General features: G+C 50.3%; 1 protein-coding gene across 2 annotated transcripts in view; it reads right to left on the bottom strand.

Moving 5' to 3' along the window:
• SPTBN5 (spectrin beta, non-erythrocytic 5) overlaps nucleotides 1-27,129 on the bottom strand; it is a 2,054,098-nt gene that overhangs the window by 1,081,167 nt on the left and 945,802 nt on the right. For both annotated transcript variants that reach the window (XM_078659643.1, XM_078659644.1), the window contains exon 36: nucleotides 25,409-25,558. In XM_078659643.1, the coding sequence (XP_078515769.1) occupies nucleotides 25,409-25,558 (150 nt within the window). The remainder of the gene's footprint in view (nucleotides 1-25,408; nucleotides 25,559-27,129) is intronic.

Raw genomic sequence — 27,129 nt, 5'->3', positions numbered from 1 at the left:
AGCCGGCATATGGGATGAGACGAAGATAGAATGCAGGATGCAATGCAGTAGAACATTGTTTGTGTTCGTTAACTATCCCCAACCTCTGAACAACCCCAATAGCACTGGTCAAGTAGTAAGGTGGTCTGTACACTACAGTAGTCTCGTGATGGGTATAACACCAGTGATGCATTGTCCATTTGTAAATTTTGACCGGTCGGCATCACCAGGGACAACTGGTCAGTCTATGTCTTCTGGGCCCGCTTGTGTGACATGGGGAGGCTCGCATATGTGACCCCTAAATTCGTTCCAGCCGGACCAGATGTCTCCCCATTTGCGAGGGCACCCCCTTGTTGTGTAACCGTTTTTTCTTGTAACATACACCAGTCCATATCGCTTTGCCAGTCCCGCAGTGTAGGTGGATTGGGGGCTCCCCATAGTCTTGCTATGTTTCTCTTTGCTACCATCTGCCCCAGGGTGACCCAGGTCCTCCCCCTCGAGGACAGGTCCGTGGGTTTCCAGATGTTCAGGAGACATCGCTTAGCCTCAGGACGAATCTCCACCTCCCAGACCTCCTGCATACACTGTACCACCCGCCTCCAGTATTTCTGCACCAGTGGACACTCCCACAGTATGTGGAAAAAGGTGCCTACCCCTCCGCAGCCCCGTTTACAGCGCCCATCACCTCCCCTCCCTATAGCTGCTAGCCTAGTGCATGAAAAGTAAACTCTATGTAGGATTTTCAGCTGGACCAACCGGAACCGGGCCGAGATAGCCACCTCTCTAGGTGATGCGAGAGCATTGGACCATTCCTCCTCATCTCTCTCCAGCCCGTCTGCTACCCATTTCTCTTTCAAGGGGAGGAGAGCGTCAGGGGGGTAATTAATCAGTTTTTTGTATGTGAGGGATATGGCATGCTCTGGGAGAGGCCCATCAAGCAGCCTGTCCTCCAGTGGTGAGGCCTGTGGTAAGGTAGTGTCCGGTGGAATGTTAGCCAGGAGGGAGTGTCGCACCTGTAGGTACCGGAAATGTTCTGTGTGTGAAAGGTTGTGTGTTGCTTGCAAGTGCGCGAACTTGTGTATTCCCTTTGGCCCCCAAAGATCTCTAATTTGTGAAATGCCTATCAGGTCCCAGCTGCGGAACCCTTTAGTGCGTCTCAGGGAACCAAGTTTTTCAGAGGCCCACAGAGGCGTCGACATGGTGAGGGTATCCGACCAGCCTAGTTGTTTCTGTGCAATGTGCCATATTTGTACCGAGTGTTTGGTCGGGCCTGTGAGTCGGTGTCTACCCGGTTTGGAGTAAAGTGCAATCTCGTAGTTCCCCCCAGGGAGGAGCCATCTATCCATGCCATACCCGGGGTCCCCCCGTCACCGTATGTCCCTTGGTTAATCGCCGCTAGGTGTGCTGCCCAGTAGTATTTACGGATGTCGGGAAGGGCAATCCCACCGTCGTACCATCCCAGGGTGAGTTTGCGCAGTGCGATTCTGGGCACCCCGGCCCACAGTAGGTCCCGCTGCGCAGCTTCTACTGCAGTGAAATATGAGTTGGGTACTAGGTCAGGATAGTTCTGCAACGCGTATAAAAACCTCGGCAGCGCCACCATCTTAAAGAGGGCCGCGCGGCCCAAGAGGGACAAAGGGAGCTGTTGCCAGGATTTAGTATCGCGCTGGAGTCGCTTGAGGGGCGGGAGTAGATTACGTTCGTACCGCAACGCCTTGTCCGTGGAGACAAAGACACCCAGGTACTGGAATCCGTCGGTGGCCAGTGCTAGAGGGCAGGTGGCGGGGAGCCTCGGGGGTTCGCCACGCAGAACGTAGAGGAGGGATTTATTCCAATTAATCCGAAACCCTGAGTTCCTTCCGAAACTCGTGAGGATGTCAAGCGCCGCCATGATAGATCTACGAGGTCTAGACAGGTACAGAAGGATGTCGTCCGCATAAAGGGAGATTTTGTCCTCCCATCCTTCAGTCCAGGCTATACCCCTGAGGTAGACATCCTGACGTATCCAGGCCGCGAGGGGCTCAAGGGAGAGCGCAAAGAGGAGGGGAGAGAGAGGACAGCCCTGTCTAGTTCCTCTCCCAAGGGTGAAGACTTCCGATGCTTTCCCATTTACCACCACCTGGGCCAATGGCTCCGTGTATAGGAGACGCACCCAAGATATGAAGTGTGGTCCAAAGCCCAGTTTGCGCAGCACTGCTATCATGTAGGGCCATTCTAGGGTGTCAAACGCCATTGTGGCGTCAAGGGAGACCACCACTGCATCTTCCTGCAGCCTGTGTCGTTGTCCAAGTACCCCATTAAGGCGGCGAATGTTGAGCGCCGTGTTACGGTGGGGCATGAATCCTGACTGGTCCGGATGGACCAGGGTGGACAGGACCGGTTGGAGTCTATTTGCAAGCGTCTTGGCCAGGATTTTGGGCTCCGCGTTGAGCAGCGATATCGGCCTGTAAGAGGCACAGGACTCTCTGGGCTTCCCTTCCTTCGGTATAGCCACTATCGTCGCAAGACGCTGGTCCCGGGGCAGATTCCTTTTTGCCGACTCTCCTCGAACATAGGCCTTAAGTGTTTGCTAAGGGTTTCTGGCTGCAGTTTGTAGAGTTCTATTGGGAGGCCGTTAGGTCCTAAGGCTTTACCCGGTCGGAGGTCAAGAATTGCACGCTGTAGCTCAGATGCTTCAAGCGGGCGGTCGAGGGCTTCTCGGTCTTCATCGGACAGGCAGGGCATACGGATGTCTTTCAGGAGGGCCATGGAGTCCTCCTCTGGACGATCAGATTCCTGGCTATATACCTGCTTGTAGTGGCGTGCAAACTCCGCCACTATTTCCCGGGGTTCAGTTTCCACTGTCCCTGGGGCCGTGAGGAGCTCCAGGACCACTCTATTGGCCTGTTGCTTCTTTTCGAGCCAGGCTATTAGTTTCCCGGCTTTGTCCCCCTGATCATATATTCGTCCCATCTTGTGTCTGGTGACCATCTGAGCTTCCTGCGTGACCAGTTCCCTGTATTCAGCCGTTCTAAGCCATAGCCTATGGAGTATATCAGGTGTCCCATTGTCGCTGGCCTCCTGTTCCAGGAACGCCAGATCCGTTTCAACTGTGGTGATTTGTCGTTCTCTCTCTTTCCGCCGACCTGCTATGGTCGACAGCGCTTCCCCCCTGAGCACCGTTTTAAAGGCCTCCCATAGGGTGACTGGGGAGTCCACGGACCCTACATTATTATGGAAGTAGTGGGTGATGGATTTGGTGAGGGCCTTCCTAGTGTCCTCGGCCTTAAGGTGCCAAGCACTGATCGGTGCAATGCAGCCCTCACGTCGGGCCCCAAAGGTTAAGTGTGTGAAAATTGGTGAGTGATCAGATATACCTCGCGCTAGATGGGTGGCTTCGTGTATCGTCATGTCTTGGTGTAGTAGGGTGAGGATGTAGTCAAGGCGGGAGAATGTGCGATGTGGGCCAGAGAAGAAGGTGAATTGGCTGTCCGCCGGGTGGAGCAGTCTCCAGACATCAGTGAGCCCGAAGGCGTCAAGGAAGTTAGCCAACCATGCCTGCCCAGTAGGTGTGTCCCTGGGGGATGTCTGTCTAGGGCGCCGGATATTACCGCATTATAATAATAATAATAATATGAAACTTATAATGCGCTCAGCTTACCCTGGGGCATCCCGGCGCAGACGGACCAAGGAGAGACTCAAGTAATCATTATTGAGGAAACAAGAAGGTCTTAAGAAGTTTCCTAAATGGTAAGATCTTAGGCTCAGAACGAATCTCGAGGGGCAGGGAGTTCCATAAAGTCGCCACCTGTACAGAAAAGCGTCTGCCCCCAGTTCGAACTCTCCTTACTCTTGCTGACTGCAGTAGATGTTGTTGGTCTGAGCGTAAAGGACGTGGAGGCTTATAAGGACGGGCCATATTAAAAAGAATAGGGGGACCTTTGACATGCAAAATTTTGTGGGCCGTGCATAGCGCCTTAAACTTCACCCGCTCCTTCACCGGGAGCCAATGAAGCATCTTAAGGGCCGGAGCAGCGGACTGTCTTCTAGGAACATCCATAAGAAGTCTAGCCGCTGCATTTTGCACCTGCTGGAGAGTTTTAAAGGTCGCTTCGGGAGCGCCAAGAAACAACGCATTCCCGTAGTCAAGCCTCGAGAGGATTAAACCACGTACCAAAAGCTTCCTTGCTGGATCAGGAAGTAGTGGTAACACCTTTCGAGCTGACCTCAGAAGACCGAAGCAGACCCCCGCGGTCTTCTTGGCGTGAGTCCTGAAGGACAGATCTTGCTCCAACCATACTCCCAAGGACTTGATCTCCTTCTTGGGAGATGGTGGCTCACCAAGAGACCGGGGCCAACAGCTAGCAATAATGGAGGGACTGGTATTACCCAGGAGCATCAGCTCGGTCTTTCCTCCATTAAGCTTTAAAGCAGAGTTGGACATCCAGCGATAGACATTAGCCAGGCAGTCGTGTAATACCTCAGGTTGTTCCGCCAGCTGAGTAAGGCCCACCACCAGCTGAGTATCATCAGCATAGCTGATGATCTTCACCCCCGAGGGGGCGACTAACCTTTCAAGTGGAGTCATATATATATTAAATAAGGTAGGGCTCAACGATGAGCCCTGCGGGACTCCACTTTGAAGGGGAAATAGGGCAGACTGCTCTGCTCCTTCCCAGACTTGGTAGAAACGGCTGGCAAGAAACGATCCCAGCCATTTCAGGGCATTATAGTCTCCCCCCAATATCAAATGCCCATCAGGGAGGGAGAGTAGCGTGGTGCCTAGGTCAGCATATGCTCGGGTTTGGAGGCCCGGTGAGATGTAGACTGAGAGCAGGTTTAGGCGGCGGCCCTCCCATCTACCTGATAGCACCGCAAAGCGGCCCAATGGGTCCGACTCGATATGGTCTATGTGTATAGGTAGTGAACGGCGCAGCAGTATCCCCACTCCCCTGGAACCCGAAGTGAAGCCTGAATGAACTGCAAGGGTATACCCACATCTGTTGAGTGCCTGACACGTGTTCCCCAAGAGGTGTGTTTCCTGCAAAAATACTGCATCCGGCTGATATCTCCTGAGAAACTGGAGGACTATAGTACGTTTGAGTCTGTCACCTAGCCCATTAACGTTCCAGCTAAGAACTTTGAGACTTTTTTCCCACCTCTTAGCCATAACCGTTGCCTTGTGGAAGAACATTTGTTCGCGCCCTGGTGTATAAATCGAGACTTACTGAGAGAACTACACTTGACCGCACCACCTTCCCGTTGCCCCTCCCCCCCCAATCACCCCCCCAACAATCCTGTCGAATACAGACATTAACACTCTTCATAAATCGGCGGCCCACAGTCCCCATCCCTCCCTTTTGAGACTCCCAACCTTTCGAACAATCCCCCCACCCTGCTCCCTGCTCCGTAGGTTTCAAACTACCCACACCCCCAATTAGCAGAGCGCCTGTCGCCCGACCCCACCCCGGAGAGAAGAAAACCGCCTCCCCCCCCGAGGAAAACTCTGTTGGTGAGCACGTGTGCCAGACCCAACTCCAGCCGCCGTGTCTGTGTTCCCAAAAGTATAAACCCCTCAGGTTGACCGCCTTGCCTGGAGCTGTTCAAGGGTACAGTAGTGTGGAAGCACGCACCCGCCACCCGCCGCCCACCATGGGAGCCCAATGTCTTACCACAATGGGCACGCATTCAGGTCCAGTCAACGCAGCTTGATTCCGCATGGCAAGACCTCAACGTGCTGTGTCGTTGTGAGGGGAGTCCCAACGAGGACTATTCGATCTGGAGCGCCACTGTGGAATTTTAGTTCGTGTATTGAACATCATCTACGCCATCTTGCAGACCCATGTACGAGCATACACGGCAGCCATTTTAGGTACCATGGTCTCCCTGTTCACGATCACTCATCAGCGCACTTCCTTGACCCTGCAAGCGTCCCCCATGCACCCTGACTACCCCCGCTCTCTCATGCACAAGTCATGAGCCCTCCCCTCCCATGACTCTGTCCCAAGGAATCGCACCCCGCGCCTGACCTACACCTCCTCTCCGTCCATGAATACCCCTCCTTTGATGACCCCTTCCTCTGAGCCTGAATGTCAGCACGGACCGCTGGTCATCCTCTAGCCCGAGGATACAGTTTATTGCCCATTACTGTATGCACTCGCCTTTCCTGAAAGAAGCCGCTATTGATCACGACCCTCCACCCCCAGAGATTCGATCAGGCGCACACATTCCAGAGAGATCGGCAGAACACTCAGCTGCGTGATAGCCCCTCCCAAACATATGAGGGAAAGGGTCTCTACTGTTGTCATGTGTTGGAATGGGCTGGAACTGGGGGGGTGACAGGGATATCGTTCTGATGTCATTCTCATGCTCTACAATGTCCCTGTTGTAATAAAGGACGTTCACATGTCTTGAACCAGTGTATAAAAGACCAGGTCTCAGAGAGGTTGAGAGAGCACCTCGAGACGATACCTTGTTGTCCGATCTGACGTGTTCTACTCCGCCGGAATAAAACTTGTTTCCTGTCTTCCAGTCTCCAGCGCCTGCCTCTTTATTGAATAACTTCATATGGTATCAGAGGCGTTTTTACGCCGGGCAAATCTAACTTAGGAAACAACTACTGAAATTGCCTGACCATTGTAGATTGATCTTTATCAATTGGCGTCCCAAACGCGGGGCCTATCAGCGACACGTGGATCCAGTGGGAGAGGTCCCAACGACAGAGTGAACGACTGCAACGATCGGAAGAGCTCCTGTCCAATAGACCCTCGTCTGACAGCCGATCATCTGAACTTCACTGATTCCGAGCAGACCTCTCCCGAGTGATCTACGGTCCTGACTGGGAACCACCAGGAGTGCCGCGATAGCAACAGAGAGTAGAGGACGATCGGGCGCTGGAAGCGGAAGACGAGAAACTGTCCATGCGGTCCGGGTAAGGTCGTGACACACGACAAATTGCGAAATTGATTGATTGATTGATTGTTTGATAATACTAGTATTTCCTATTGATTGTTTCTGGGAGATTCTCTATTTGCAAACAAACACAGAATCGCCATACTCTGTTTAGTCTTTGCAGATAGTGAAGGGTAGGCAACGCAAAACTTTAACACGTCGTGCCTATTTTTTCCTCCCCATTGATTGATTGATTGAATCGAGCATTGAATTGTTCGAAGTTGGTTCTCTTAGGAATCTTCTCTGCCTGCAAACGGGAAGAATAGGAATATTCTCTCTCCCTTTGCCGATAGTGAAGGGTAGGTAACGCAAAAATTTAACACGTCGTACCTATTTCGTTCCTTCATTGATTGATTGTTTGCCCAAACATTGACTGTTTTGGGAATTGGTTCTTTCTGGAGGTATTCCCTGTTTGCAAATAGCGTAGAATAGAATATTCTGTCCAGTCTTTGCAAATAGGGAAAGGATAGGTAGTGCAGGCTTTTGCCCCCCATTGTAATCCGTCATGCCTATCTTCTCCCCATTGGCTCATAGTTGGGTCAACCCGGACCGCTTATTAGAGATGGACCATCCAGCTCCACTGAAAGGCACCCCTAATAAGGACATGTTTACTAAGCAAGGACTAGTCGCTATAGCTTATAGTAAGTTATGGCATAAATATACAAAAAGGGATCCTAAAAACCAGTGGCCACTGATAGGTTCTTTTGATGAAAATAAAATAAAAACACTAGAAGCAGCTGTAAAAATAAATAAGGTAACATCCACTATGCTCGATAGTATCGGCATGTGGCGCAAAGAAGCAGAGCATCGCAGGAAAAAAGAGGAAGCAAAAACAGTGAAAGAATTACGAAAAGCAGCCCATCTGGCCGCAAAAGAACTAGATGAAGAAATAAGAAGAAGAGAGGAAGTTAAACAAATGCAAGAATCGGGACTGACAGGCCAATGCCCTGTCAGAACCACCTCTACGCTCTACCCGGAGATTCCCTCCAAACAGCGAGCAAATGACGAGTTACTGCTCGGTCCTCCAATGATCTACATGCCTCCTCCTTATGCTCCCTGCCAGCCTCTAGCACAACACTCACCAGTCCAGAGTGCGGTCGAGGGTAACCCTAGCGCTAGTGCCCCGACTCTTACGGCCTTCGCACCAGCCACATTGGTAACAACACCAGATGAACTTGAGACTGGCAAACAGTTAACAGCCAGACCAAATAGGTTGAGCAAAGATGAGCGGGATGGAATCGACCAGATAGCAAAAACCCTGGTAGAACGGAAGGAGAGTGAAGAATATACGATGAATATGCACAACTCACATGCCGGTAGTCACAGACGGCATTTTATTTTACGGTTCAGCTACCACACCCTGAACGCGTATGAGGATAGGTACCAGACTAAAGGTCCTGCTAAATTGACGACTCTAGATAGAAGGGTTGATGTCGGAGATGGGGCTGAAAGTGATGTGACGGACCTCTTCATGCAAACGCTTGAGGTCTTCCGCCACCTCGCGGAACAGAAACCAGAGGTCAAGATCACAGTCCCTGAGACGATTGAACACTCACTAGAAGCAGCCAACACCATGATGCCTATCAGAGAAGCTGCCCCCTATTGGGTTTCCCCAAGAGGTCAGGGAACAAACGATGATATCAACCATGCAGATGCCAAAGGGAGGGTTGTGTACAACTGGGTTTACCAACCATGGGATCGGCAAGATATCTTAACTTTTAGACAAACCCTGCCCGACTTAAGAAAGAACCCTACAGCATTCTATACCGAATTAGGCACAGCCTTGGGCTCAACCATAATGACTCTAGCGGACATGGATTTGTTTTTCGGGTTGTGTCTGCCGGCTGATGTGTGGAAGCAAATCCGGAGAGCCGACCACACAGATCTGTTCGGACACACCTGGACAAAACTCGATGAACTAGATAGGCAGCGAGAGCCCGGACAGAAACCTGTAAAAGACATATTGGAACTCCCTGACAAAATAGTGCAGAAGCTGAAAACGTTGATCCCAGAAAAGAAGGTAGACTGGTCGATAGTCACGGCCTGCCGCCAGAAACCTCAGGAGGACGTATCAGAATACTTCTCACGATTTGAAACAGTGTTCTCCGACTACAGTGGCCAAGACATGACCACCGCAACCGGACAACACCTATTCGTGCAGAACTACGTAAAGGGGCTATCGCAAGAGGTCTCCCAAAAGTTACAGACTAGCGAAAGTAGTTGGGGAGCCTCTAAACCTGCAGCTATCCTTCAGATGGCTCAGTATTACGAACACCAAAAGAATGAGAACGAAAGGGCAACTGAGAAAAAGAAAAAGGACCTTAAGGAACGAGTAATGATTGCACAACTACAGGGAGTGACCACAGGGAGGGAACGGTATAGGGGGAACTACCAGTCAAATGCCCCTAGGAATTCGGCCCCTAGAGACCGCAACCCCACCCCTGGCGCTCCACGAACCGACCTTGATGAGAACCAATGTGCATTTTGTAAAGAATTTGGACATTGGAAGTCTCAATGCCTAGCCCTTAGGGAACTGATTAAAAATAAAGAGACAAGGGACATGACAAATGGTCCCAAAACTGGAGGGCAGGGACAAGGACAGACTCACGACACCACCAATGACCGATCTGGTAGATCAAACACATTTGACCGCCCCCGACAGAATCAGTGCCAACAGTCCGATGGCTACAATGATCACGACTCTGCATAGGACTGCCAGGGGCAAGGGAGGGATCCAGTCGAGCTCTGTGTTGACCAGCAAGGTCCTTATGTCACTGCTAAGGTCCTGGGTACAAAGTCTCCATTTTTGGTAGACACTGGAGCGACACGTAGTGTGTTATCAAAACGACTGATTCCAAGGGCCCCCTTGTCTGGCTCACACATCACCTCGATAGGTTTCGATGGGACGCCCTCCACTAATCCCCTGTCTGTACCTATCTCCTTTGACCTAGGAAACAATCCCACTGACACGACGTTTCTGCTCTCCTCCAACTCCCCTGACGCTATTATGGGTATTGATTTACTGAAACATTTCCGAGCTACTATTAGGTGTTCCCCGGACGGAGTCCGAGTCATCCTGTACGACAACCCGAGCATGTCCAGACCCTACCCCGCACGACATATGTACGCCATAACCGATGCTGACCTATCCTTGCTCGACTCGCTACCCCTGCACCTATGGGCCAGAAACGACTCGGATGTAGGACGAATGATGATCGATCCTGTACACATAACTGTTCGACCAGATGCAATACTCCCGAAACTCCCACAGTACCGGATATCGCCCGAAGGCGAGAAGGCATTGGTAGCGATTATTCAGTCCTTGGTAGATGCAGGAGTGGTAGAGGAAGTGGTTAGTAATGTCTGCAATAGTCCTATCCTACCCATTGTTAAGAAGCAAGGTGAGGGGGATGAGAAATCATCGACCTACGAGAAGTCAACAAAGTGGTGGTGCCACAGTACCCCGTAGTCTCAGACATCGCCACCATTCTGACCCTCATCCCGTCCACTGCCACCATCTTCACCGTTATAGATCTTAAAAATGCATTTTTCTCTATCCCCATCCATCCAGACAGCCGTTATCTCTTCGGCTTCACTTTAAAAAACCGTTCATACCGATTTTGTAGAGCTCCCCAGGGCTACACTGAAAGTCCCAGCATTTACAGCCAAGCCCTGAAAAGGCAGTTGGACGCTGTCCAGCTACCAGATGGAGTAGTGTTGATCCAATATGTCGACGATATCCTTTTGGCTGCCGACACCACTCCACTTGCAATCACAGCCACTATCCAACTCTTGCACTTTCTCGCGGAGAATGGCCACAAAGTCTCCAAAAAGAAACTGCAGTTCTGTCAGTCCCAAGTAACATATCTAGGTCATCTCCTGTCCAAAGAAGGGAGAAAACTTACACCCGACAGAATCCAAACCATCCTAGACACCCCTATTCCAAAAACACAGAAGCAAGTCCGTTCATTAGTAGGCCTTACTTCTTTCTGCCGACAATGGCTACCAAATTTCAGTCTCATTATAAAACCCCTACTTTCCCTGTTGGCCAAAGATGTTCCGTTCCCACTCCCATGGACCCCCGAATGCCAAGCATCCTTTAAGGAGTTGCGAGATGCCCTTTGCTCGGCACCCGTTCTAGGAACACCAGATTACTCCAAGCCCTTCTCCCTCTTCACTCACGAAAGGGAGGGATGCGCATTGTCTGTTCTAATTCAGCCCATCGGCGCCAAACAGCGCCCTTGTGCCTACTTCTCTGCCACTCTTGATCCAGTCGCCAGAGCTCTACCAGTCTGCCTTCGAGCAGTAGCTGCTGCTGCTGTCTCTATCCGACAGAGTGAGGGAATTGTACTTTCGAACACTCTCACAGTATTAGTACCCCATGCAGTTGACACGCTTTTGAACCAGACAAAGACTCAACACCTGACTAGTGCACGACTGACAGGATACGAATTGACTTTACTTGCGCCCCACATCACCCTGAAGAGATGCACGACATTGAATCCTGCTACACTGTTGCCCTTGCCCGAAAATGACCCCGATGTGCCCCCTATACACGACTGTGTGACCCTCACGGACGAGCAGACTAGGAGTAGAATTGACCTCCGAGACATTGCTTTCACAGACCCTGACGGAGAACTATGGGTAGATGGCTCTTGCATCAAACTCCCAGACGGCACCACTTCTGCTGCCTATGCGGTAACAACTGCTCGAACAGTAGTTGAAACAGCTTGCATCACACAACGATCCGCACAGGCAGCAGAACTAATTGCCCTCACACGAGCATGTATCATAGCAGCAGGAACCACGGCGAACATTTACACAGACAGCCAGTACGCCTTCGGGGTAGTTCATCATTTTGGGATCCTGTGGAGGGAAAGGGGATTCCTGACGTCCCATGGTACACCCATCCTTCACGGAGATTTAGTCTCCGCCCTGATTGAAGCAGTCCTTCTCCCCACACGATTAGCAGTGATCAAATGTCAGGCACACAAGAAGGTGACAGATTTAGTCGGACAGGGAAACGCACTAGCCGACATCACTGCCCGAACCACAGCTGAGAATAGGGCCACGTCACGCATGTATGTGACCAGGTCACAAGCAGAAAAATGGACGAACGCTAGGGAAACGATCAGGGATATCCAATCGACCAGCACACCACACGAACTGACTGAGTGGGCACGGGTGGGTCAAAGGGACGATGAAGGCTGCTGGCGAACAAAGGACACAAACAAATGGTTGCTGCCTGATGCATACTTGATTCCCATACTGACAATGGCACATTCCCCTGCTCACATAGGTTCTGCCCCCATGATCGAACTCATTTCCAAAGTCTGGCATAACGGCAAGATCCCCGACTCAGCCAAACGCCTAGTCCAACAGTGCCCTATCTGCTTACAACACAACCCCGGGAAAGGAACTGTAGTACCCCGGGGAGGGTTTGGGATCCCCGACCACCCCTTTGAGGTCCTCCAGATGGATTACATCCAGCTAGAGAGGTGCCAAGGCTTGAAGTACGTATTAGTCATTGTATGTGCCTTCAGCAAATGGGTGGAAGCCTATCCGACCCGTGATAACACTGCCATGACTACTGCCAAAGTACTATTGAAGGAGTTTTTCCCTCGCTATGGCCTTTGTCGAATTTTATGGAGCGACAATGGCCCCCACTTCATAGCTGAAGTTATCCAACTTATCCTGAAGGGGTTAGGGGTCAAACAAAGGTTCCATGCGGTCTTCCACCCCCAATCCGCTGGCCTGGTTGAACGACACAACGCCACACTGAAACTGAAACTGTCAAAAATAGTGGCCACCACAGGACTTAAGTGGCCAGATGCCCTTCCACTGGCATTACTATCGATGCGCTCCACCCCCACTAAGCACCACTTGACCCCCTACGAAGTTGTGTTTGGGTGGCCTATGAACCTCTGGACTGCCCCCAAACCAACCTCCATTCATGACGTCCCCGACGTCCTGCTGTCAGATTATTTGTACAAGTTAACTAAAACGTTGTCTGTCATTCATCAACAGGTGCAGCAAGCCATCCCCGATGCTTCCAGGGGTCCCGGTCACGATATCCAACCGGGCGACTATATTTTGATCCGGAACTTTCAACGAGCAAAGAGTCTGGAACCCCGGTGGACGGGCCCCTGGCAAGTACTGATCACCACTCGGACGGCTCTTCGAGTGGAGGGTAAGAAGCACTGGCTGCACGCCCATCACTGCAAAAAGATTTCCTCGACCCTGGCCACGACAGACAACGTCAGCACCCAAGAAGAGCTCCTGAACAAAGACCGACCTTCACTGAACTGCTATCCTGATACCGAGGCACTTGAACTTGCAAAACACTCTGATCCTACTGTGCCATCTCGAGAAGGGTATTTCCTGCGTCGAAAGGAGGGAGCTTCGGCTAAGTAGGCCACTGACTAAGTTAAAAATCTCAGAACAGTGACCCAAAGCAACCAAGGGTTACCTGGAGAGAAGCTAAACTAAGTCTGTGGTTCTGCCCACTACCGAGCACCTTGAAGATGAAGATGATGGAAGCGCCAGATAAGAAGATGATGGAAGCGCCAGATAAGAAGACGTCGAAAGCAACAGGAAATACCCACTATAGGAATCCAAAAACTGACAATTTGCACAAACCAAAGACAATCGCTTTCTTCATTGTCTTCCTCTTTTGCCTCCTCCTCATGACTTCCTTCTGGATCCTGGAGGAAAGCACGCCCGCTCACCAAATGTTGCCGACCACTGTCCAGCCGACCACCGTGAAAGAGCACCACCTGATCACCCTTTCACCTCAGCTTCGAGAAAGGCGTAGGGAATTCTGGAACAATTCCTTTGTACAACTGTTGCACCAGCACAACCTTGCTGCAAATGCCACCAACTGCTGGATGTGTGGGTTGCTCCCACATGCTACCGGACACTCCATCCCCTTTATTCCTTCACCTTTCTCAGTCCACGGCTCCTGCCTCGCCTGGTTGATCCTCATGCAAGAAAGCCACAAGGACAACGCCACTTCTGGTCAGACAGTGTCGCACTTCTACTATGGGTTCTGGCCGAACAACACAGGAAAGCCCTTTTGTCCCGCAATTTCAGGTTCAACCTTCCTTACGAACATCCCTGCCAAAGAAAGGGTCGAAATGCAGGTGCTCCACAATCCAGCCAGATCCACCTTCTCCCACCTGCGCAAACAAACGGCTGCCACTCTGACTGCGGCCCTGTCTGTCATCAATGTCACAGGATTCGTATGCCTCGAAGGACAAGGAACGCAACTGGTGGGTCACAGTTCTTGCCGCATCACCAAAACATTGGCCTCAGCTGACCCCCCCTCCTTTGTTGCTTCCCCGAATATGTACTTTGTTTGTGGCACCAAAGCTTACACGTGGCTCCCAAAAGGCTGGAAGGGTACGTGCTACATCGCCTTCATTCTTCCTCCCACGTATGTGGCTCCAGCCAACCACCACCGGCAAAAGCGCGCTGGAGATGTTGAACAAGCCGACTCCACCGGAGCACAGTTCCTGGATGCAGCAAAGGGACTTGTTCCTCTGTGGGGACCAATGGCAAATAGCCGCGCTATCCGACACCTGACTCAGGCATTAGAAACAACTATTAACATCACCGCTGGCGCCCTCGCCAACAACACGGCTGAGCTTCAGGCCGTCCGCCTGGTGGCTCTTCAAAACCGTCTTGTCCTAGATGTGGTTCTGGCCGACCGTGGAGGTGCATGCCGCATCATCGGCTCCAGCTGTTGCACCTACGTGCCAGATAACTCACCTTCAGTCTACAAAGCAATCGAACACCTCCACAGACTGTCCTCGGAGGTTCACCAGGAACAGGAAGGATGGTCGCTTGGAGGCTGGTTCTGGGACACTTTAAAGAACTGGGGATGGAGACTGTTCACGTTTTTGCTAATACCAATCATGATACTATGTGGGTGTTGTTTAGGTATTCAATGTTTACCACCTTTATGTGCACTCATTTCCAACTGTATGTGCCCAAAGACTTTGAACTTTAAACCTGAGCACATGAGTCCCCTATACGAGGTAGAGGTGCGTGGTCTCATGGGGATTGATCCGAACTGACAAGCTGGCGAGACATGTTAAAGGGAGGACTGTGGAATTTTAGTTCGTGTATTGAACATCATCTACGCCATCTTGCAGACCCATGTACGAGCATACACGGCAGCCATTTTAGGTACCATGGTCTCCCTGTTCACGATCACTCATCAGCGCACTTCCTTGACCCTGCAAGCGTCCCCCATGCACCCTGACTACCCCCGCTCTCTCATGCACAAGTCATGAGCCCTCCCCTCCCATGACTCTGTCCCAAGGAATCGCATCCCGCGCCTGACCTACACCTCCTCTCCGTCCATGAATACCCCTCCTTTGATGACCCCTTCCTCTGAGCCTGAACGTCAGCACGGACCGCTGGTCATCCTCTAGCCCGAGGATACAGTTTATTGCCCATTACTGTATGCACTCACCTTTCCTGAAAGAAGCCGCTATTGATCACAACCCTCCACCCCCAGAGATTCGATCAGGCGCACACATTCCAGAGAGATCGGCAGAACACTCAGCTGCGTGATAGCCCCTCCCAAACATATGAGGGGAAAGGGTCTCTACTGTTGTCATGTGTTGGAATGGGCTGGAACTGGGGGGGGTGACAGGGATATCGTTCTGATGTCATTCTCATGCTCTACAATGTCCCTGTTGTAATAAAGGACGTTCACATGTCTTGAACCAGTGTATAAAAGACCAGGTCTCAGAGAGGTTGAGAGAGCACCTCGAGACGATACCTTGTTGTCCGATCTGACGTGTTCTACTCCGCCGGAATAAAACTTGTTTCCTGTCTTCCAGTCTCCAGCGCCTGCCTCTTTATTGAATAACTTCATATGGTATCAGAGGCGTTTTTACGCCGGGCAAATCTAACTTAGGAAACCACTACTGAAATTGCCTGACCATTGTAGATTGATCTTTATCACCATGACCGCTGACTCCTTTCGGCATCCGCTGGATTTCCCATCGCTGACCCTGGGGATGATGCTCCCGGTTGCCTCCAGTTGCCACGGTTCTCTGTAAACACAACAATGATGGACAGAATGTGGATCAATGTCACACATTCACCCCAGTCCAAAGATCTGGGCCCAAATCCATCGTTTTTCCACTCCACGCCACCCTGGGTTAGACAATGGCGATATGCAAATCAGCGCTGACCCTGTGCCCCATGGGAACAGTACAGTCCGAACTACAAAAGCCATGTCCTTCCCAGAACGGAAACAAGCATCCGAGGACCGGCCCGGTTTCGAGGTAACACCTCTCTTCAGCCCGGCTAGCTTGATTCCAGTGGTGTGGAGTGCCTGGGACTCACGTCTGAGCATCCCCAGTACACTTAGAGCGGTAACTGCAAACACAACAATGATGGACAGAATGTGGATCAATGTCACACATTCACCCCAGTCCAAAGATCTGGGCCCAAATCCATCGTTTTTCCACTCCACACCACCCTGGGTTAGACAATGGCGATATGCAAATCAGCGCTGACCCTGTGCCCCAAGGGAACAGTCCAGTCCGAACTACAAAAGCCATGTCCTTCCCAGAACGGAAACAAGCATCCGAGGACCGGCCCGGTTTCGAGGTAACACCTCTCTTCAGCCCGGCTAGCTTGATTCCAGTGGTGTGGAGTGCCTGGGACTCACGTCTGAGCATCCCCAGTACACTTAGAGCGGTAACTGCAAACACAACAATGATGGACAGAATGTGGATCAATGTCACACATTCACCCCAGTCCAAAGATCTGGGCCCAAATCCATCGTTACCTCGACTGTTCCCATGGGGCACAGGGTCAGCGCTGATTTGCATATCGCCATTGTCTAACCCAGGGTGGTGTGGAGTGGAAAAACGATGGATTTGGGCCCAGATCTTTGGACTGGGGTGAATGTGTGACATTGATCCACATTCTGTCCATCATTGTTATGTTTGCAGGTACCGCTCTAAGTGTACTGGGATGCTCAGACGTGAGTCCCAGGCACTCCACACCACTGGAATCAAGCTAGCCGGGCTGATGAGAGGTGTTACCTCGAAACCGGGCCGGTCCTCGGATGCTTGTTTCCGTTCTGGGAAGGACATGGCTTTTGTAGTTCGGACTGGACTGTTCCCATGGGGCACAGGGTCAGCGCTGATTTGCATATCGCCATTGTCTAACCCAGGGTGGTGTGAAGTGGAAAAACGATGGATTTGGGCCCAGATCTTTGGACTGGGGTGAATGTGTGACATTGATCCACATTCTGTCCATCATTGTTATGTTTGCAGGTACCGCTCTAAGTGTACTGGGGATGCTCAGACGTGAGTCCCAGGCACTCCACACCACTGGAATCAAGCTAGCCGGGCTGATGAGAGGTGTTACCTCGAAACCGGGCCGGTCCTCGGATGCTTGTTTCCGTTCTGGGAAGGACATGGCTTTTGTAGTTCGGACTGGACTGTTCCCATGGGGCACAGGGTCAGCGCTGATTTGCATACCGCCATTGTCTAACCCAGGGTGGTGTGGAGTGGAAAAACGATGGATTTGGGCCCAGATCTTTGGACTGGGGTGAATGTGTGACATTGATCCACATTCTGTCCATCATTGTTATGTTTGCAGGTACCGCTCTAAGTGTACTGGGGATGCTCAGACGTGAGTCCCAGGCACTCCACACCACTGGAATCAAGCTAGCCGGGCTGATGAGAGGTGTTACCTCGAAACCGGGCCGGTCCTCGGATGCTTGTTTCCGTTCTGGGAAGGACATGGCTTTTGTAGTTCGGACTGGACTGTTCCCATGGGGCACAGGGTCAGCGCTGATTTGCATATCGCCATTGTCTAACCCAGGGTGGTGTGGAGTGGAAAAACGATGGATTTGGGCCCAGATCTTTGGACTGGGGTGAATGTGTGACATTGATCCACATTCTGTCCATCATTGTTATGTTTGCAGGTACCGCTCTAAGTGTACTGGGGATGCTCAGACGTGAGTCCCAGGCACTCCACACCACTGGAATCAAGCTAGCCGGGCTGATGAGAGGTGTTACCTCGAAACCGGTCCGGTCCTCGGATGCTTGTTTCCGTTTTGGGAAGGTCATGGCTTTTGTAGTTCGGACTGGACTGTTCCCATGGGGCACAGGGTCAGCGCTGATTTGCATATCGCCATTGTCTAACCCAGGGTGGTGTGGAGTGGAAAACCGATGGATTTGGGCCCAGATCTTTGGACTGGGGTGAATGTGTGACATTGATCCACATTCTGTCCATCATTGTTATGTTTGCAGGTACCGCTCTAAGTGTACTGGGGATGCTCAGACGTGAGTCCCAGGCACTCCACACCACTGGAATCAAGCTAGCCGGGCTGATGAGAGGTGTTACCTCGAAACCGGGCCGGTCCTCGGATGCTTGTTTCCGTTCTGGGAAGGACATGGCTTTTGTAGTTCGGACTGGACTGTTCCCATGGGGCACAGGGTCAGCGCTGATTTGCATATCGCCATTGTCTAACCCAGGGTGGTGTGGAGTGGAAAAACGATGGATTTGGGCCCAGATCTTTGGACTGGGGTGAATGTGTGACATTGATCCACATTCTGTCCATCATTGTTATGTTTGCAGGTACCGCTCTAAGTGTACTGGGGATGCTCAGACGTGAGTCCCAGGCACTCCACACCACTGGAATCAAGCTAGCCGGGCTGATGAGAGGTGTTACCTCGAAACCGGGCCGGTCCTCGGATGCTTGCTTCCGTTCTGGGAAGGACATGGCTTTTGTAGTTCGGACTGGACTGTTCCCATGGGGCACAGGGTCAGCGCTGATTTGCATATCGCCATTGTCTAACCCAGGGTGGTGTGGAGTGGAAAAACGATGGATTTGGGCCCAGATCTTTGGACTGGGGTGAATGTGTGACATTGATCCACATTCTGTCCATCATTGTTATGTTTGCAGGTACCGCTCTAAGTGTACTGGGGATGCTCAGACGTGAGTCCCAGGCACTCCACACCACTGGAATCAAGCTAGCCGGGCTGATGAGAGGTGTTACCTCGAAACCGGGCCGGTCCTCGGATGCTTGTTTCCGTTCTGGGAAGGACATGGCTTTTGTAGTTCGGACTGGACTGTTCCCATGGGGCACAGGGTCAGCGCTGATTTGCATATCGCCATTGTCTAACCCAGGGTGGTGTGGAGTGGAAAAACAATGGATTTGGGCCCAGATCTTTGGACTGGGGTGAATGTGTGACATTGATCCACATTCTGTCCATCATTGTTATGTTTGCAGGTACCGTTCTAAGTGTACTGGGGATGCTCAGACGTGAGTCCCAGGCACTCCACACCACTGGAATCAAGCTAGCCGGGCTGATGAGAGGTGTTACCTCGAAACCGGGCCGGTCCTCGGATGCTTGTTTCCGTTCTGGGAAGGACATGGCTTTTGTAGTTCGGACTGAACTGTTCCCATGGGGCACAGGGTCAGCGCTGATTTGCATATCGCCATTGTCTAACCCAGGGTGGTGTGGAGTGGAAAAACGATGGATTTGGGCCCAGATCTTTGGACTGGGGTGAATGTGTGACATTGATCCACATTCTGTCCATCATTGTTATGTTTGCACGGTTCTCTGTGGCTGGCGCTTCAGGCGCCAGACTGTCGATCCATTCCTGGACCGCCTCCGGTGAGGTGAAGAATCTTGACTTGCCCCCGGATATGACCTTGAGTTTCGCGGGGTAGAACATCATGTACTTGATACCACGTTCTCGGAGTGCCGCTTTTACCCCCATATATGAACGTCGATCTTGTTGTACCTGCATTGTAAAGTCTGGGAAGAATCGGATCGTGGTACCCTCGTACTGCAGGTCACCCTGTTGCCTGGCAGCCTGGAGGATGGTGTCGCGGTCTCGGTAGTTTAGGACCTTGGCAATTATTGTTTGCGGTGGGCAGCCAGGTTTAGGCTTGGGGACCAGGGCCCGGTGGGCTTGCTCAATAGTGAAGAACTTAGAGAGTCTCTTGGGTCGCAGGTGGTTGAGGATAAGGTCTTCTAGGAACAGCTCCGTACTGTGCGTCTCTGAATCCTCCGGCACACCTACGACACGTATATTGCTTCGTCTGGCCCTTCCCTCCTGGTCTTCGAGCCGCATGGTCATGAGGCGGTGTTGGTGGACAAGTTCATTTACCCTCCCTTCCAATCTTTCGAGGAGGCCCGGAGTTCCCCGATGTCCGCTTCATTGGTCTTGGACCTCTCAGTGGTCTTGCCGAGGTCAGTGCGCAGCAGGTTTACCTCAATCGTGATTTAGTCCATTTTCGATTCGAGCGTGGTGCCCAGTGTTTGTATGGCGGCCATTAGAGAGGTCAGTGAGGGCTCCTCCACGCCCTTGGCACCCCCTCTTTACGCTCCGGACTGTGCAGGGCCAGTCGCCACCGCGTACTTGTCAAGTTTGTTTGTTTGGGACGGAAGCCCCGACTTGGGCCTCATCTTTAGCGTTAGCTCCAACGCCCGCGGTCCCACAACACTGTTCTGTGGCCGATAAGTTCGCACCCCCCTTTGCGGCAATTCGGCTCAGGCCGGGGGGCGAGCAGTCATGTGATGCGGAGGATTCTCAGGGCAGGTAGGTGTCCACTCGCCGGTCAGGCCCGCGCCGCTGGTCACGGGAGCAGGCCCCGCACCTCAGCGAGCCACAGCACGCCCACGACGGTCTGCGCTCCTCAGGACGTCCCTCGGTGGTTCTCACAGGCCGGCCAGAATATTCGAAGGCAGCAGCTCCTCCGCTTGGTGTTCAGAGGCTGCAGCAGCCCAGGCGCTCACTTCAGCACAGGCGCCGGCCGCGAGCAAAGGAGTTGCAGGGGGCTCTCGTAGCCCCGGTGGTCGATCCCGGGCCTCGCCGCAGGTCTGCGCCAGCTCCCAGGTCTTTCGGGCACTCCTCCACCTCGTCCCGGCAGGCACAGGGGACCACTCCCGCCCAGCCCGGCGTCGCCCTCCTCCGAGATGCTAAGGCTGGTCCCCCAGGCGGCCTCGAGGTAGGCCGCAAGCCGGGGCCTCAAGTTTGGCTGCGCCGGCCCTGGGTTCCAATGCGCGATCACGGGCCAGCCGCTATGGCCGAAGCGCCGGCGCCCAGGGATCACACCCCGCTCCTGCCACAGCCCAGGCGCTTACCTCAGTACGGGCGCCGGCCGCGAGCGAGGGAGCAGGGGGTCCTCGGCGCCCCGGCAATCCGTCCGCCGGCTCTCCCTTCTGTCCAGCCCGGCGGCGCCCTCCTCCGGGATGCGAGGGCTGGTCTGTCCGGCGGCCGCGAGGTAGGCCGCGATCCGGGGCCTCAATTTTGGCGGCGCCGGCCCCGGTCTACAAGGCGCGATCCCGGTGCAGCCGCCGCGAGCGAGGCGTCGGTGCTCCGTCCCTGTTTGGAGCTCGGACTCCGTTCCAGGCCCAGAAAGGCAGCGCTACACCCGAGGGGACAGGTGCGCTTGGGTTCAGGCGCCACTGCAGGGATCAGGCTGGCGGATTTTATGGGGACAGCAGTCGCCCCGGCAGAGCTCGGTGACTAGGCAGCCATCTTCGTTGGCTCTTGGCCACGCCCCTCTTTATTTCCTTCTTGATGTTTGAATTTTTAAACTGTGTGTTCCAGGTAATTATTTCTGTTTTAGAGTGATTTACCAGGTAGCCTGAGACCTTCCCAAACGTACTTATGATCACTTCTATGGCTGACTTAGAGCTAACATAATTATTCGTAAAAATCATCAAGTCGTCTGCATACAGTGCGATCTTTTTTTCCCATGCTTGATACATGAACGGGGTTATTTCTTTAGTATTCCTTAATTTGTTTGCCAGCGGCTCAATATATAAGTTAAAAAGCAGAGGCGAGAGAGGGCATCCCTGCCTGGTTCCTCATTCTATGATCACATCCTCTGTAAGACTGCCATTGACTTGGATTTTCGACCTCGGTGTCTTGTAAATTTCCTTTACGACATGCATGAATGGTTGACCTATGTTGTTTTTAGTCATAACTTTTTCAAGAAAGGACCAATTGACTCTGTCGAAAGCCTTGGCGGCATCGACGGTAAGTATTGTAAGAGGAATTTTCTCTTGCGTGGCTATGTCAATGGTGCTCAGGAGTTCGTGAGTAATTTTATGCAGTTGTCTCCCTTTAATAAATCCTTTTTGGTCCAGGTTTATGAGTTGGGCCATTACTCTTCCTAACCGGGCTGCCATAATTTTTGTGAAGATTTTGTAATCTGCATTGAGCAGCGATATAGGTCGGTATGACTCACATCTGTTAGGGTCCTTGCCAGGTTTTAGAATGATGGTTATTATTGCGTCATTCCAGGAGTCGGGTATTTTGTTTTGTTGTTTAAGGGTCAGGTTCACCAACTCTGTGATATATGGTGACAGAGTGTCTCTTAATACCATATAAAGTTCATTTGGTAGAGCGTCAGGGCCTGCTGCCTTACCTTTTTTTAAACTTCTGATTACCTCCTTTACCTCGCTTATTAGGATCTCTTTATTTAGTTCTTCCTTTTCCTCCTCTGTTAGAGCTAAAGATGGGATAGCTTCTAGGTATTCATCAATCTGGCCTTCTTGAGGATTGGTATCTTCCGTATATAGCTCTGCAAAAAATTTCATGAACTCTTGTCTAATTATATTTTCGTCTGTACTTAGGTTCACCTGACCGTATTGATGTATACTCCTTACTTTATTCCTGGCTTGATCTGTTTTTAGTTTCCACGCAAGCCACTTTCCGCAGCCTTCACCATATTCATGATTTGTTAATTTGCTTGACTTCCACTTTGTACGCACTCTATCTTCTAGGATGTCTTCAAGTTTTTCTTTCTGGCTTTGTCTATTTCTTTCTAGTTCCTTTTTCCTACTTATGTCTTGTTCCACTGTTAATTGGGCGTCCAAGGAGTTGATGCTTTTTTCCAGATCTATTATCTCTTGCTTCATTTTTTTATTTTTATATGCTCCCAGACTTAGTAGTTTTCCCCTTAGCACAGCTTTATATGTGTCCCAAGTGATCTGTTTAGTCGTACCAATTTTATTATTTTCGAAGAAGTTTTCTGTTTCTAATTCAAGTTCCTTTACAATTTGCTGATCTAGTAGTATGGCTCTTTCTACCGTAAATCTTCTTTGGATTTTTGTTGTCTTTACCTGAAGTGTTAGTTGGACAGCAGAATGGTCTGATAAATGGGCCGGGAGATGAACTAGGTTTTTTACGCTCCCTGATAAATCTCGGTCAATAAGGAAGTAATCAATTCTCGAACTGTGCCCTACTTTTTTGTTGTGCAATGTAAAGGGCTGGGTTTTTTCTCCTTTCTCTCTCCAAATGTCTATCAGCTCTAAGTCTCTTTTGTATATGCTAATCCACTCCCTCATTTTCGGTAAGTTTGCCTGCCTGCCCGGGGGGGACCTATCAATATTGGGATCCATTATAAGATGAAAGTCACCTCCCAAAATTATTGGGGTGGTGGCTAGTAGTAGATGAGAGTAAAGTTTCCGTAAAGGATCTGCATCAACTAGATTAGGTCCATAGTATCCTGCTATTGTGAAAGGGTTATTTTCTATCTTTACTCTCGCTATTGCCCATCTCCCCTTACCATCTACTTCTTCTGATTCTAGGGTAGCTTTAAGTGACTTTTTAATTATTATCGCTATCCCTTTAATATTACATTCTTGTGTGGTACATATGTACGTGTCTACCCATCTTAAGTTCTTGGCTCAACTCTATCTTTACATAAATACCATCCCAGCACTCAATTCCAGAGTGTCATCACAGTTTCATCAATGAACGCCAGTCATTATTTTTATCACAACTTACCCATCAACTAACTCCTGGATAAAGTTATAGGTCAGCTAATGCCCCTCAATACTCAAATTTTTCATATTCTCACTTTCAGCACCTGATCACCTCATAATTGTGTTAAAGCACCTCAATTGTCACCCAGCTATAAATGCCATTTGACTATTAAAGATCCACTAGTGCATTGTGCTAAATACCTGAACCAGATCCTGCAATTAGCCTTTCCAGCTTCTTCACAGTTACGAATTTTTGCTACCGTCTTAGGGCCAGATGTAGGAGCCCTAATACCGGTCGGAAACGGACGATTTTGGCCGTTTCCGACCGGTATTAGGGTTTTCAGATGTAGGGCATGCATTTACAGAATCGGTATTTTACCGATTCTGTATTTACCGATTCGGTAAAATTACCGAATCGGTAAATACAGACTCAGTAAAATACCAATTCTGTAAATGCAGATGTAGCTGGCACATGTCAGAGTGCCACAGGGCTTTAAGAATCGGTATTTTACCACCCAATCCAATTGGGTGGTAAAATACCGATTCCAGGTGTGCATGCACATGTGTGCATGCACACCTAGCCATGTGACAGACAGACATGCCCTTAGGGCATGTCTGTGTGCCACATGGCACACATGCCCGTCTCTGGGGTGCTAGAGGGTGTAAAAGTGACACCCCCTGCACCCTTGCTAAAATCGGTATTTACCGATTTTGTAATTACAGAATCGGTATTGCCCATTGATTCCTATGGGCTGCAAGGCCCATAGGAATCAATGGGCAATACCGATTCGGTATTGACAGATTCGGTAAATACCGAATCTTAACGATTCGCTATTTACAGAATCTGTAATACCTACATCTCCCCCCTTCATATTTACCGACTCTTAAATACCAAATCGGTAAAATTCGGTATTTAAGAGTCGGTAAATATGAATTACCTACATCTGGCCCCAAGTCCTTCACTGTGTCCTATTCAGATAATGTATCCATTTGTAGCTCAAGCAATGAACCTCAATCAGTTGCTACATCCTGCACTGCTATATAAAACCCAGGTCATCTTTATAAGTGGAATTTACTTTATGAAGGTAATGCTGAACTGAGCAAAGACTATATGGTTCAGTATATAGTAGGTGCAGTATTAATTTCCCATTCTGAATTCTACACCTAGTAATGGGTGGATAACCAGGTAATACTGCATGATTTTGCCCAGCGGCCAATAGGATACCCCCACACGTGTGTAACCCCAACCGAACGACGTGTATCACGGGGCAGGGCCAGGGCGGCACAGCATGGTGAAGTGGCCCACCCCTAACGCGGAAAAAATCTTGTCATATGTACTCTACCTATGCATTGCGCAATGAGGACTGTAAAAAATATATATATATTGCATGATTTTGCCTGGTCTGAGCTGCAAAAATCAGCATATATCTGTTTTCCTTGAGCAATTTCGCCAGATACTAAATGGCAACATTTATGTAAGGAAAAAAGTGTGAAATATGCGCAATATTGGTAATTCTGATTTGGGTGCAAACTACCATTTGCACTTGAATCAGGAAATCGGGTCCTACAAGGGCCTGAGACTCCAAAATATAAACACTCCTTTGCTTCTTCAAGGACCCAACATTTCTTTACCAGCCATGAGCGGCCTATACCTGTGGATGTTGATCTTATCTGTACTCAGCTGGTCCCCCATGATGGGTGTCTTTGAGATGGTTAAGTGTTCACTCACCTCCTGAGAGTTCAAGATTTTCTCCATGTTATCAGCGTCCCGATAGAAGATCTGCTCTAGGTAAACTCTTTCCAGCCACTCCTTTTTCACCCCCCACTGGTGATAAAGGGAGTTGTTCTCCTCCGACAGTCCTTGCAGTTTCTCCAGAACCTGAAAAAGATGAGATGGGAGCAAACTGAGAACGCTGAATTTCTGATCAGTCCAAGGGAGAGGCTGGCTTTCAGCCAGATGGTAACTAGAAATCAGCAACAATATATAATTGAGGCTATGTTGATTAGTTTGAACAAGCTCAGTAACTAATTATAAGAGGCCACGTTTGCCCATGTCAACAATTGCTTTTGCACGGTCATCTGCCAACATTCTGAGATCATCCAAACGTTCGAATACTATGAAACTCTAAAATATTTTACATGCAAATAAATTATTTGCCTAGATAACCAGAGGAACAGCTAAACCACAATGAATGATGTGATTTATTCCAATTCCAGCAATGGACGACATAATTTTACCCAATAGACCTGTAAATAAAATTGACAGCCTTGGGAAGGCAACCAGAGTGGTAAACTGGGTTTGAGCCTGGCTAAGTGAACGGTTGCAGAGAATGTTAGTAAATGGTTTCTGTTTGGGAAAGAGAAGGTAACAATTGCATTGGCGTTGTCAGTTTCCAACAGCATACATAAGGAGCCTTGCAGAAGAGATGGCAAGGCACATTTAAATATGCATAGATATTAATGATATGTTGCAACAACATTTTTTATATAAAAATATATATATATATATATATGGATATTTGACAAATAAGTCTCAGTTATAAACACCTCGTAAAATTCCAGCATATGTGCAAGTCAATTGTTGGATTTTAGCCCATCAGCTCAGATCTCTACACATTTTCCCCGTGTAAACTGGTGCGAGTTGGTGGGCTGATGTTTACTGTGGAATTGGGGGCAATGATGACACTGAAATGAATTAAGTCCACAAATACAGACCATGCCATGATTCACTAAGACATCATGATGCACATTTCCTTTTTCTCACAAGTGGTATGCTTGATAGTGACATGTGAGTCGTTTTCTGTGGTGTGAGTGCCTTAAGCTCTACACCCTCGACCCCAGACTCTGCAACGAACACTGCTACCACGCTGTCCCACGCTCCACAGTAGGACCTTTCACCTGCACCCACTGCCACTTCACCTGTACCTGCACACACACCAGCCCACCGAGCAGCCCCACCCCGAAAACACCAGAGACACCATCTGAACAAAAAACACCAACTCGCATGTGCCCTTCTCAACACACGCTCACTATGCAAGCATTCCACTGAATTATGGGACCTCATTGCCACTCTCACACCGGACATGGTCTTCCTCACTGAGATCTTGCTTAACCCCACATCCACCCAAGACAAAGCCAGTGTAATCTCTGGCAGATACAAAATCACTCACCAGGACCACATATAAAAGCCAGGAGGCGGAACAGCCATTATTCACAAAGAGACAATACAGTGTACCACCATCAACAACAACATCACCACCTCCCTGGAACATCTCAGCTTCGAGCTCAACATGGACAAGATAACCATCAGAGGCACCCTTGCATACCGACTCCCAGACCCATGCTCCAGCTTCTTGACCACCATCACAGACTTCATTTCACCCGTAGCCTTAAACTCTAAGGACTACATCTTCCTCAGTGACCTACATTTCCACATCGATGACCCCAATG

Source organism: Lissotriton helveticus, chromosome 9, assembly GCF_964261635.1.
Source record: "Lissotriton helveticus chromosome 9, aLisHel1.1, whole genome shotgun sequence".
NCBI lineage: Eukaryota > Metazoa > Chordata > Amphibia > Caudata > Salamandridae > Lissotriton > Lissotriton helveticus.
Note: the sequence above shows the minus strand (reverse complement) of the source record. Positions and strands in the feature narration are given on the sequence as shown.